The sequence below is a fragment of the Acomys russatus genome, chromosome 10 (assembly GCF_903995435.1).
Source record: "Acomys russatus chromosome 10, mAcoRus1.1, whole genome shotgun sequence".
In the NCBI taxonomy this organism is placed as follows: Eukaryota; Metazoa; Chordata; class Mammalia; order Rodentia; family Muridae; genus Acomys; species Acomys russatus.
Window position 1 is genome coordinate 33,676,561 of NC_067146.1, and position 13,769 is coordinate 33,690,329.

The 13,769-nt window shown below is 41.5% G+C and overlaps 1 protein-coding gene across 3 annotated transcripts in view; it reads right to left on the reverse strand.

Annotated features, from left to right (window-relative positions):
- Nucleotides 1-13,769, reverse strand: part of Dync1i1 (dynein cytoplasmic 1 intermediate chain 1) — a 290,402-nt gene that overhangs the window by 246,264 nt on the left and 30,369 nt on the right. For 2 of the 3 annotated variants that reach the window (XM_051151960.1, XM_051151959.1), the window contains exons 1-2: nucleotides 5,253-5,393; nucleotides 2,508-2,598 (exon numbers count right to left, since the gene is read on the reverse strand). In XM_051151960.1, the coding sequence (XP_051007917.1) occupies nucleotides 2,508-2,598; nucleotides 5,253-5,361 (200 nt within the window). In that variant the 5' untranslated portion in view covers nucleotides 5,362-5,393. Of the gene's footprint in view, nucleotides 1-2,507; nucleotides 2,599-5,252; nucleotides 5,394-13,769 lie in introns of those variants that run through there. The other variant, XM_051151961.1, reaches the window with a different exon arrangement.

The window sequence follows — 13,769 nt, forward strand, 5'->3', positions numbered from 1 at the left end:
CCCCCTCCCCGCCGTCCCCCCTCCTCTGCCAATTTTCTTGCATTCCAATGAAAGCAGCTTTTAGCAGGGATTTACTCTCTGGCTCCTAGCTACCTGCTCTCCTCAGAACTTGGCTATAATGGAAACTTGCTGGATTTTGACTCTGGCAGAAAGGAACTGCCTCCATCCTTTAAAACCATTCACTAGGTTTAAACACACAAGCCCATGCACACTCAAATGCTCATGCATACACACACACACACACACACACACACACACACACATACTCATATTTAAGAAGGAGAAGAAAATAAAAAAGGTGTCTTGTGAGGAGCAGTAATTGCTACTGTCCCCAGAGTGGTGACAACACAGGCCAGCTTTTTAAAGCAAGTTTTTCCAAGATGCTTGTCCACTGTGAAGTCAGTCATAGAATTTCACGCTGCCTACTGTGACCCTTGAAGCTGGGCAGAATGACACAGTCTCATCTTTGTACAGAAAGAGTCAAGTGTCACGAGGAGATGCCAGTGGAGACCTAAGGAATGTGACCACATTGTGCCAGCTCTCAAATAAATGTTAAATCATATCCAACTATGCTGTTATTACTGTCACCCCTCAAAGACCTTCTGAAGCATTCAAAGCAACAGGTGACAGAGATGTGTGCCACCCCCAATCACAAGAGCAATTTGCTAAAATAACCAGATTTGTCCCCCTCCCCACAAAAGCCTTTCATTCTTCTAAAATTGAAAGCAGTGCCCACTGCTTCCAGAGGTCTGCCAGAACAGGGTGCTCCTGCCTGAGCTCACCACCGGGCGGTACCCCTGACGACATTCTGATCACACTATTCATTTCTAAAAGAAAAATACAAGCGGAGAGCTCAGGCGGTTCTGCATGATCCTCAGGGTATTTTTTGTTTGGGGTGTGTGTGTGTGTGTGTGTGTGTGTGTGAGTGAGAGAGAGAGAGAGAGAGAGAGAGAAGGAGTGTGTAGTGTGTGTATATGTGAGTGTGTAAGGGTGTGTGTGAATGAGTGAGTGAGTGTGAGTGTGAGAGAGAGAGTGAGTGAGAGAATGAGTGAGTATGTGGTATGTGTGATGTGAGTGTGTAAGGGTGTGTATGTGAATGAGTGAGTGAGTGTGTGTGTGAGTGAGTGTGTGTGTGTGAGAGAGAGAGAAAGAGAGAGAGGGTGAAAGAATGAGTGAGTGTGTGGTATGTGTGCAGTGAGTGTGTGTATGGGTGTGTACGCAAATGAGTGAGTGTGTGTCTGTGTGTGTGTCTGTGTGTGTGTGTTTGAGCTAGCTTTGAACTCAGGACCCTTCTGCCTCACCATCTCAAGTGTTTGGATTTAAGAATGTGCCTCCTTCTTCCACTTAACCACACTTTCCCCACCCCAGTTGCCGTGGTCTCTATGAAAATAGTGTATACTTCCAGAAGAAAATGCATATGAAAATTGATTGCCTGGAAAAACAAAAGTACAAAATTTGGTAATTCTTTCTCGGTTAAGAAAGTTGCTTGGGTACTTAGAAAGGTCCTTGGGTAGGGAAAGGTTGAAAAGTGCACTGACACCCAAAAGACTAATTTGTCATGAATATAGTATGGAAGATGGCTATTTCCTTTATTTGAAGCTTGATTCAAGTATTTTATCAGTCCCATACCCCCAAATCAAGAATCCCAGCTAAAGATCACATGCTGGCAGCCATAGGTCACAGGCTCATGTCTGCTTCTACTGAAAGTAGGTTCTGGCTTCTTGTGAAAAACTGGGAGATGCAGGAAAAAATTGGGTCTGTGTACAGGGCTCAAACACCTTGAACCAGGAGGAAGGCCATCAGCTATCTGAACGATGGGGTGCTTGCTGACCAGATGCTATAGCTTTCACTCCGCATTCACACATATCATCGTCTCTGGGGCACCTGTGTATAGGAGTCCTGGAGAACACCCACAGCTTAAGAGAGCTACTGTGACTCTGTCATAGTGTCTTTCTTCTCTCCTGTCAGATATCCCTTCAGTGGTCCAACTGGGGCATATCTACACCCTGTGTCAGGAGCCTCTGAACACACAGAATAAAATTTGGTAACTGACTCCTTAACTAACAACAGCGAACTGCTAACATTCATAACAGAAACACAACTTCGAGGACTGAGTTCTCAAGCTTCTCTGATCTCTTAAATAATTAGAAGCTTAATAATAATAGAAATTAATAGCAGCATTAGAAACCAAATCAAAACCAAACCATGGAAACTGGGTGTGTGTTCAATGAAACCTTGGTCGTTCCCTGTTCCTTTAAGGCCTGAGCTAATGTAGATGCTTACATTTATTCAGGAAGATGAGCTGTCCTCAATGAGCCAACTCAAGGAAGAATGATATTGTTATGTCCAGTGGCCAAGAGAACCACTGTGTGGCTAAATATTGCAGCTCAGCATGAAATAAACATGAGTGAGGATGGGACAGGTGCATGCACAGCCAATGCCACTTCAGCAGTGTTCTCCTGTGAGACCAACATCCCACCATGGCCCTTTAAAAGGACAGTTCTTACCTTGTCAATGGCCCCAGGTCGCCCGAGTCTTGGCTTCCAGCTTCACTGGGGGTGCTCACTGATTTCGAAGAGGGAGACATAGGGGTTGGGACTAAATAATGAAAATAACAGGTATCCCATGTTAACAAATGCAGCGGCTGCACTGAAGAAGAGCAGTCAACAAATCAAACAAACGGGCCCAAAGTAAAGTGGGTGTATGGCCAGGAGAGATTGAGATGGGACAAGGAAAAAAAGAAAAAAAGGAAAGAAAAGGAAGAGAGTTAAGTGAATTTTTTTTATATATATTTTGGAAAATGAAAGTCTAAAATGAATTTAGACAGGATTAACTTAGGGATTCCAAGGTCATGTCCACCTAACAGAGTAAAATGGAGAATCACAATAGTTATCTAGACAGTTCGACCTACATTTCATTGGTAGGAACTATCTAGATCATTCTAATTCTTCACTTTATTTTGTTAGTGTAGATGTGACCTATTTAGAAGATGAGGTGTCTATAAAACGTTAAACATTATGAAATGGATGTGCCTACGTAATTTTAAATGCTCAAGAACAGGAAGATATCTGGTGAGTGTCTAATTTAGGGAGAAATGTATGCACTCACGGTGTATAATAAACTTTGCAATAAGACTAAGTGACAGAGAGGATGGGTAAATGTTGAGCCCAGTAATTTAAAAATCTCCTTTAAAACAAAGGAAAATGCTAGCCTGCTTTATTTTTACATTTAATGAATGGTTTCATCCCGCCCTACTCTCTACTTCATTTGGGAGTTGTTTTCCTTTGTCTCTGGCAGCCCTAGTAGACACTGACACATGAACAGAAGTAAACTGCCATCCTGAAGGCGGGAGAAGTAAAGATGCTCAAAGATCCAGGTCAGCTAATGATCTGAGCAAGGATAATAAAGGGAAAACAAAACAGTAGGAACGGAAATGCATTTTCTTTCTCCGACCTTCACATCTAAGCCAAGTGTCCTTCAGCTGCTAGCTGCACCAAACAGGCAAGATGGCTTCAGGCCAGGCAATTTAGGGGATTCATATCACACATGCCAAGGAAGCCATGTGCAGAGGGAAACTTACATACACAAAAACAGAATCCCGTTTGGTTTCAATCATGTGCAATTTTCTTTTATTTATTTAATAGAGTAAAGGGCTTAACAAGTTTGGTTTGTTCCTCCTACCTCCAAATCCTGTACCACAAATGACAAAATTGACAAAAAGCTGGACATTTTCATGTGGCTCTTCAATTAATTCCCAGATTACTGTTCATGCTAAGTCAGAGGGGAAGTTGGAGAGATGGATGAAAAAAATGAGCCCATTGGAAGGGATTCATGGGTAGATGAGAATGTAGCTATGGACTGGGGATACTCAAGTATCTTGTTTTTAAATTTTAATCACCAGCTTTATGCAAGGTGAGGGATAATAGGATATTCCTCTACTGTGTTTAACCAGTGTTGACATAGCAACCACATTTCCAACTATTTTGAAACAAAAATATAATTGATCCATAAATGTCTAATTTATATCACATGTCAATAAAGGTCAGAGAAGTTTGCCAACTTCCCAAAAAAGACCCAGTAGCCAAATCCCTTATAGATTACACCTCACATAATAAGAAGTTAAACAAAATCTAATTTTATAACAGCCTATTATCAGAATAGACACATGATTTTACATGCAACAAAGGAAGATAAAATGAAATGCTTTCTAGTAGTATTTTTGGTTCATGTTTATGCATTAAATCATATTTAGCAATACTTAATTTTCAGTTGGATATATTCTTATTCTTACTTATATTGGTAGCAATAATTGTTTTGTGTGGTATTTTTTTCTTAATTTAAGTAACTATGGGAATAAAAGAAATTTTATTTTAATATGTAATCCAGGAATTGGATTAAAGATAAAACATTTAAAACAGCCCTGATATTTATATTTATTCCTATTCATCACTTAAGTGGTTTTATTTTTAATGTATTAAGTGTTATGTAGTTTTACAGGCACCCTCAGATTATTTTTAAATGTATGGAAAAATAAAGAAAGAAAAAAGAAAGAAAACAGCCCATGAAAGATACACAAGCGAGTGGCAGAATAAGCTAATGCAAACTACCTTTAACAAATAAAATAAATTCTTCAGTACCCAATCAGTGACAAAAGGGTTTCATGGACAATCAACTAGACGTGAATGAGTTGGAAGAAGGGTGCTGCAGTGGAAACGTCAGCTCACAACGAACCCAAGATATACGTCAGCCAAATAAACCTGTAGATTAGCTGCTAATTTTGTTTTCTGAAGTTTTCCCACTGAACACTCAATTTGAACCATGAAATAACTCTGTGCCAATAGTGTTTACAGCATTTATAAGCAGATTAGCATTATCTATATAGGCAAAGAGAGGTTGAGATTCAGCAATAGAAACAATGAGCAATTTGATGCTTAAAAACCCCAAGATGTCTTCTATCCAGCCAATTAAGAAGTATAAATGAATCTGCTGGTGACACAAAGGAACGTTGTGAGCCTACAACCAGCCAGTACATCATTAACAACTGCTGATGACTTTGTAAGCATCATTCCCATCTCCTTCCAGCCCTCTCAGTTCTAAAAAATGCGTGCAACCAGGACAATAAGCTTCAGATTCTTTTAAAGCATATAAAACAATAATAAAAGTTAATATTGAAAAGCACATTAACACTGGACATGGTATATCTACACAAGTTCTGCTTGAGGGGTCATAATAAGGCAAGCGTGCTGAAGTACCTAGAGGGGGCTCCGGAGATATGCCGATGCTCTGCAGCAAAGCTTCGGTCTCTCGTCGTTTGCGATCTAGATCAGAGTCATCTTGAACCGGCTCTTTCTTCTGTTGCATATCTGCCTAAAATTTGATGCCAGCAAGGGAAGTTAGTGATGACGCTAAATACAAGGCTTTCTTTGATGAAGTGGAAAACACCTGGAGCAAAGACCAGGCAAAGCGCCACATAAGTATAATCATGTGTGAAGGATGAAAACCACGCTAACTACTCATTTAATGACTGACAGGGCCTCTCTCTTTTGGCTGAGGGCTTTTCCCCACCTCTACCATGTGGTATAAAAAATTTCCAAGCTAACCCAAAAGGCATGTCCCACGAAAGTCTTCACTTACCAGGAGATTGGTATAGATGTGAGGACATCCTACTGAGACTCTAGGTAAGAAAAATATAGGAAATGGGGGAATAGAAGGACCCAGAGGGTCCTAGAAACCTACAAGAAAAACATCATGATGGGTGGATCAGGACCCAGGGAGATTTGCCCAAACTATTATACTAACCAAGGACAATACAATAGTAAACATCGAACCCGTACTCTGATCTACCCAATGGACAGGACATTCTCCACAGTTATGTGGAGAGTGGGGACTGACTTTGACATGAACTCTGTTGCTCCATATTTGACCACCTCCCCTTGATGGGGAGGTCTGGTGGCACTCAAAGAAAGAATAAGCAGGCTACCAAGATGAGACTTGATAGCCTATAACTATATAGTGGGGGAGGAGGTCCCCCTCAATCATAGGCCTAGAGGAGGGGAATAGAGTGAAAGTGGGAGGGAGGGAGTAATTGGAGGATACAAGTGATGGGATAACAAACTGAGTTGTAATCTGCATAAATTAATAATTTTTTTTAAAAAGAAGAAGTAAAATAATCACACAAAAAAATTTCCAGGCTGGTAAGATGGGTTAGCAGGTAAGGGCACCTATGTCCAATCTGACTACCCAAGTGAGTTCTAGAACCTGTACGGTAAGAAAAGAACCCACCTGTGTGTCACACAAGACACATGCACACAAAATAAAGAAAAATCAATAGTTATAAATACAACAACAAACTTTTTCTCAGGGTTTTGGAAGGAACCGTCAAGGCAAACTATTTCTGAAAGTAAATCTTTTCTGTTGTAACCTCCATTTTTCTTCTGGGACACTGATTCTTGGTGAGTACTGAATAGTAATACTCATATTCCAGAAATAGAAATTTCTAGAATCTAGCTGAAAAGTAAAAAGCAAGGCTATTTATAGAAGCTGGTAACTATAAATTATACCTTTCGTATTGATAATAGAAATGCATCATGGTAGAACCTGGGATAAAGTCTCTTTTTTTTGTTTTTTTTTTTTAACTAGATTCAGATTTTCACAGGCACCTTTAATATATTAAATCAAAGAAGAAAGTATTTTTCCAGGAAAACATAGTGTAACAAAAACAAAACTCTACTTAGTTTCATGCTTTCATGAATTATCTAAAATACAACTTGTGTGGGCCTCAAATCAGGTTGTATTACTAGTTTGTGTTTTTATAGGATTGTGACAAACTAAAATGGTAGATCAAGGGACTTCAGTGTTTGTTATCTCTCATCCCTCTTTCTGACCCTTTCTCTATCCTGCCCTCCTATTCCTTATTTCATTTAACGATTCACGTTCCATTAACCCACTGCATTGTCTCACTTCTTTTGAAATGCCCCACCCCATGGCCCTTAACTAATTTTTTGACCTCTATGGGTATTCCAAATAAAATACATGTACAAAAAGATTCCAAGCATACAACACCTTGTAATTTCTAGATCTGAGTTACCTCACCCAGAATGATTTTTTTTTTGAACTTCCATCTATTTGCCTGATAATTTCATGATTCCTTTTTTCTTAACAGTGGAATAATTTTCCATCATTTATAAATGTACCTCATTTCCATTATCCATTTATCAGTTGATAGACATATAGGATGTTTTGACTTCCTGGCTCCTGGGAACAGAACAACAGTGACCATGAATGAGCAAGTATCTCAGTAGTAGAATACAGAATCTTTGGGTTCTATGCCCAAGAGTGGTAGAACTGCATGGCGTGGGAGATGTATTTCAGGCTTTCTGAGGAAGCTCTCCACTGATCATGCTCCTTCATTCAAGGTTAAGAGATCACTGAAGAAGAGGGGATAGAGAGATGAGAAAGACACAGAAGAACAGTGAAATACTGTTTTCCAGATGCAGCAGAGAAGTTTCACTTATGGATTCATAGTGGCTATGGCAACATGCATGAGATGTGGACAAGCTCAAGCAACAAAAACTACAGCATGGGACCAGAAGGGGACATGAAGACAACCTCTAGCCAAGGCGATATTGGCAGGTGAGAGCTGCAGGTAGAGGGAGTCCATTTTCTTTCAGAGTGTTGGTGCCTGGCATGTAGACCATCCTCCAGTCGATGGCCACACACCCAAAATTATAGGCACAGCAAAAATTATAGAGTTAGTCAGCTAAAAGAAAAGGGCATAGGTCTTGGAGGAAGGGTAAATATCATAAAGATACATTGTATGGAATTCTTAACTAATTAAAATATTTTTTAAAAGAAGATGAAAGGAGGTATTCTAATTGGAATTGTAACTTAGGGTATTTGCCCAAATCTGCACCAGGAGAATACGAGTGTATATCTGCTTCCCCAGCATCCTTAATGAGCGCACAGAAGTGAAGGTATCGCCTATCAAGCCAACTGTGCTAGTATCAGACATCCTTTACTCTCCATTGGCATCGGGCGGATGCACGTGCCTCAATGAGCGTAATTTCGTGTACCTGAGACAGAAAGAATGCAGGGCAGTTTTGGCTTGCTCCAGACAGTGTCCTACAAGTTGATTATAAGGCAAGTGTGCATCTGTACATGGCTCTGAGTTCAGCATCTCTATTCATATTTATCTTGGCCTTAAAGTGCACGTTCATTTGTGCAGTCTGTGTGTCATTAGGAAGGGAACTGTCATTTGGGATCTAAGCAGAGCTGAAGAGAGTCTCAGAAGACTTCAGCCTCTGCACGTCACTCCACATTCTTAAAGGGCAGTTCTGTCTCTGTGACGACACTGAAATGCATGAAGCGAATTCCAGTGGTATAATGTTCACAATGAGCCAAGACAGAGGCAGGAAAAAGATGCTGCTGAGTGAGGATTCACCTTTGACACAGTTAAAAGGACGGATGTCAGAGAAGCGGAAAGATGCAGCAGAATGGATTTGCTACAGCTGCTGTTGAAATACAGGTTAAAAAAATGAAATCCACTTTAGTATGGTCACGTGGACTAGCATGGCAGTCCAGAGACAAGCTTAGCCTCACCCGAACTCTCAGTTTTACTGAGAGCAACACAATTGTGCCATTCACCACAGGTGTTCATACCTGGATCCATTCTTCGGGTATAGTACATAATCAAAACGTGTTTGATGAATAAATTAGTATCTGACATTGGCGGGCAGTATTTTATGCTCACAGAATTTCAGGTGAATGTATCTCTTAGGTTAGTTTCTTTCAGCCACACCTGATGTAGGGACTTCTTCCTTTACAGCACTCCTGTGAGAAGCTCTTTAGAAGTCTAGAAACCCAGAGCTCACTAAAGCCATTTCTGTCAATAAAAATGTGTTGAAGGAAGACAATATTCATGGAAATGAGAGGCCCTTGTAGAGCCTTCACAGAATAAGTGAAAAGATCTGCCCCATCTTCCCCTTTAAATGAACTTGGGCATAGTAGACCAAACTTTCTGTCCTAGGCATACTGTGTGGAAAGGTACAGCTCGGATTTCTGGTTTGAGATTCATTCTTATTTTAAATAGTACGCCTTCAAGACATATAATAGAGGTCAAATAATGTGTCAACAGGAGCAACATACACTGTACCAAAATCAGTATCTCTAAGTTTTTTTCCTCTGCACAGTGTGCATTCAACTAACTCATAGTCTGTTTCGTCTTCCTCTACAAGATTAAAAAAAAAATTTTTCCACATTCATTGATTTTGGTGTATGGGCCTGCAGAGTGGGCACGTGCCATGGCGTGTATGTAGAGGTCAGAGGAAAGCTTGCGGGAGTTGGTTTCCTCCTTCCACCAGGAGAGATTTGGAGTTCAAACTCAGGTCAGCATGCTTGGTGGCAGGTGCCCACACCTACTGAGCCACCTCCAAAACCCACACTTTTATTTTTATTTATTTACTTATTTACTTATTTATTTGTGTGTGTGTGTGTGTGTGTGTGTGTGTGTGCGTGCGCGCCTGTGCCTGAATGTCACTCAGCTTGAATGTAATAGAACGCAACTTTTGGAAGAGGCTTCTCTCCTTTTACGTTATTGAGGCCATGTCTCTCTGACTCTTCATACCATGGTGTGTACTTGAGGCGACCACAGCTGTTTTTTGCAGGCAGCTTCCAGACACTGTACTCAGGCTGCTGGGTTTGAGGGGCAAGTGCTTTTTTGCCTGGTGAGTCATGCCGCCAGCTCTGCTTTTGGTTTTCTTAATTCTTACTGAACAAATCAACACGCTGAATATATTAATGAGGATAAGTGTTCATCTAGGTTTACCGAAGCTTAGGCACACTATCAGTGCCCAAAGCTGAGCACAAGAACTGCGCAGTTAGATAACCAGAGCTTATCAGAAACAAGCCGGCTGTCACTCAGCGCCTAAAACCAAACCAGGTATAATCTCTTCAAAGAGAATCTCACCATGCTCTCCAGGAAGAACTACACAGAGTCCCGCTGTGTTTTAACAACTCACTGTGGACTGAGTTGGCAATACTGATAATTAAAAACCCCAAAGTTACCTTTCCCAGAAAATTATATTTGCATTTGTGAGGTATAATCACAGATGAGACCCAGGGAGGATAACCAAAGGAAGACAACTTGCCAGCTGAGAGTTGTCAGTCATCTTTCAAAGAGAGTGGCACATTTATTAGGGGAAGAAGTGAAGACAAGCCTGAAAACCTCAATCTGTCCCATCTTCCAGCAATTTAGCATAAGGCCGAGGTCAGGCTAAATCTTCAGGGTGGCCCCCATTAAAGTTCACTTCAGTGCACCAAAGCCAAGTTGTCATGAATTTGGGCCTGTGTCTTAAATGATGCCCACTATATTTATTTTAAAATCAGATTTCAGCCGTTATACCACAGCCAAGAAGGCAACTGGCATTCAAGGGAGCACAGAGTGAGTTTTCCACATTCAATTTTCTCCACTGTTAGAGATAATCTACCCAGGTGGTCCTAATTACCTCTTTACTCCAGAGTCATGGACAGGAAGCCACTCAGGTTAACACCAAGGGACACTCTCCTTCTTAATTCTGGATCTATTTGTTTCATTTAAAGTATGAACGAAGTTTACAAAAACTCAGACTTAAATTCTTAAGACAACTTCTAACTCTTTTTAAACAACAGGAAAAAATAGAACCCAGGAACTGTGATGACCATGTGTGTGCCACAGGACCATCCGCAGATCGCGATGATCATGTGTGTGCCACAGGACCAGCACCTTCGTGGCAGGCTACAGGGGAGGGAGCTTGTATGCTGTGGGAACATAATGGTGCTAAGGTTCTGAGTTAGGACCAGGTGGCAGGATCTTTCTAAAGCTAGAGACAAAAAGAGAGCTACTCCCACACATGGAGCTTATTTCTTCATTTGTAAAAAGATAACAACCAATTAGTTACATATTGCTTTCCCGAATAAAATGCTGTAACCGCTGAGCTGAAGGGATGGCTCACAGTGAAGATTACCTACTGCATTCGCAAACAGGACCCACATCCAGTGGCCCACACACACCTGTAAATCCAGCTCCAGGGGAGAGTCTACGTAACTGGTGTCTACAGGAAGCCATTCTCAAATGCGCATATGCACAATTATAAATAAATGTATATGTACATATATGTATATGCATATATATATATGCATCCATCTTATGGGGCCCTTCATTCACTCATCACTGGTCTCAGAAGCACAGTAAGAACTGTTTCTCCATCTGGGTGTGGTTGTGCATACCTTTAATCCCAGCACTCGGGAGGCAGAGGCAGGTGGATCTCTGTGAGTTCAGGGCCAGCCTGGTTTACAAAGTAAATCTAGGACAGCCAAGGCTACACAGAGAAACCCTGTCTCCAAAAACAAAGCAAAACAAAAACACAAAAGCAAAACAACAACAAAGAACTGTTTCTCACTGTGGTGGTTAGTCCTGGTGGAGTTTGTAAAATCTCCTAGGAGATACACCTCTAGGCATGCCTGTGAGGGTGTGGCCAGAGAGAAAAACCTTTGCCGACTGGGTGTAGCACTGACGCACAACTGACTGCTGTTGCAAGCTGAATAAAATGGAGAACAGAGGTGTGGTGCCAGCACTCGCCTCTCTCTGCCTAACTGTGGACACAGTGCTACAAGCTGCCTCGTGTTCTTGTCACCACAACTAACGCAGCCCTTGCTGCCATGCCTTTGCCTTAACTGAGCCAGTTATGTTGCCTTTGTCAGGTCAGAGCAGTGAGAGGGATCATTGGGATTCCCTGGCCCATTGTTCCATGCTCTTCACCATCTTTTGGAATCTAGGCACAGCTCTGTCAAGAAGGCAAGTTCCAAGAGGCCTTCACTTCAGTGAAGGGCAGGACCATGGTTTTGAGCCACATACAATACAAAAGCCCCTGTCTGTAACCAGGCTTAATACCATCTGCTCAGAACAAACGGGGCCATTACTGTTTGCAAAGGATGTTTAAACAGAGACTGCTGAGGTGGCTCCATGGGCACAATGGCTTTAATGAGATGTCACCCATACTGTCAGGCTTAATACTTGGTCACCAGTTGATGACACTGTTTTGGAGAGGCCGAAGCCTATGGTCTTGCTGGGGGAGATATGTCACTGAGGGCAGGCTTGGAGGTTTCAAAAACCTCCGCTATCCCAAGTTCATGCTGCCTGTTTCCTGCTGGATATGAGCTTGTGCGCTCTCCGATTCTCCTGTTTCCCTCCCCATGACCCTTGATGGTGATGGGTCTTATCTCTCTGAAAACATAAGCCCCCAGTGAACCCTTGTATAAGTAGACTATTAACTTAAGTTCAATCACTGGGGCCCACACGATGGGAGGACTGAATGAGCTCCCCACATTTGCCGCAGTGCACACATGCCCTACAATCATTCACTCACCAAATAAACAAATGCATGCGTTTTAAAGAGATGCTTAAAGGACACAAAGAGAAGAACCTCTTGAAGGATGATAGACCATGAGGAGAGGATGCTCAGAGGCAGGGCAGACGGTAAATTCAACAGTATAGCTAGTGCCACCCCGAACTGAGCCCTGATTTGGATCTTTGAATGGAACTGAGGGTGGGAGTGTAGCACTCTGAATTGTCACTGTGACTTTGAGCTGCCCTGTCAGCTAAAAAACAAAGAGAGTAAGGCCTTCGGTAATTTTGAATTCCAGAGGCATGAGGAGGCCAAAAACACCAGCTGCCTCCTGGGCACCCAGAGCTCTCTTGGCTATGCAGAAGGTGAGGACTTGATATAGCAAAACTGCTTGGTGTACCATAAAAACGAAAAAATAAAAATAAAAAAATAAAAAACAAACAAACAAAAAAGCTAGCCTCGATCTGCTTGTTGGCCTATGATTCTCCCAAAATATGAAAAATGGAAAAGATGGAGCAGACAGCTAATCTGGAGCCAGATTTCCTATATCACATCATACTTCATAGTAATTCCACGGAATTCAAGTTGGATATTAGAATGTCAGTTTAAAAGGAAACCCATTATTAGCAAAGAATAGCAGGTGCTTTAAAGATACAGTAACTGTTGACATCTGAAAGAAGGGAAATATAATCACATAATGCTTTTCTGGGACTTCCCGTAGAAATGGATAGCCGTTCCTTGTCATGTCTCACCTCTATTTCACCCACAACCTGCATACATAACAGCAAAGATCTCGCAGAGAAAACCATTATGTAGAATATCAATGACAAATATACTATCACATCAATCAAAGTGTAAGGCACAGAGGGATGGGAGAAGCCAGAAGGCTAAGATGCAACTGCAATTATGTCTTTCTTTGTGGAAAAATAATAAATATTGTAAATCTGCTATTTTACTCTCGTAAATTTGGAGAAGGAAGCAGCACTCATTTAGATGATGAGGCATCAAAGTATCCTTTCTTTTTCCTGAAAAAACAAAACCTTGCTGTGTGGGGAGCAGTTCCAGCTTCTCTTAACACAGGGTAATCACGCTGTACAAAGTTTTCTCTTTAGAAAACTACTCACAATGTCTTTGTCCTCTACTTTTTGTGCATCAAGTGGGCTATTTATAAACTGTTGCAACAAATTGGAGAATGAAAAAAAATAAATCACTTCTTGGATGGAAATGGTAGAAGCAGATGTCACAGGCTGACTCCTGAGTTTACCAGGAGAGAAGGTGCCTTGCTTCTGGGTCCTTGCCGCTTGGTGACATGAAGAAGGGCAGATGAAAGTCTCTAAAAACCCACTTCTGTCAGAACACCTAACACTGTGCTCTGCCCCACCCATCCAC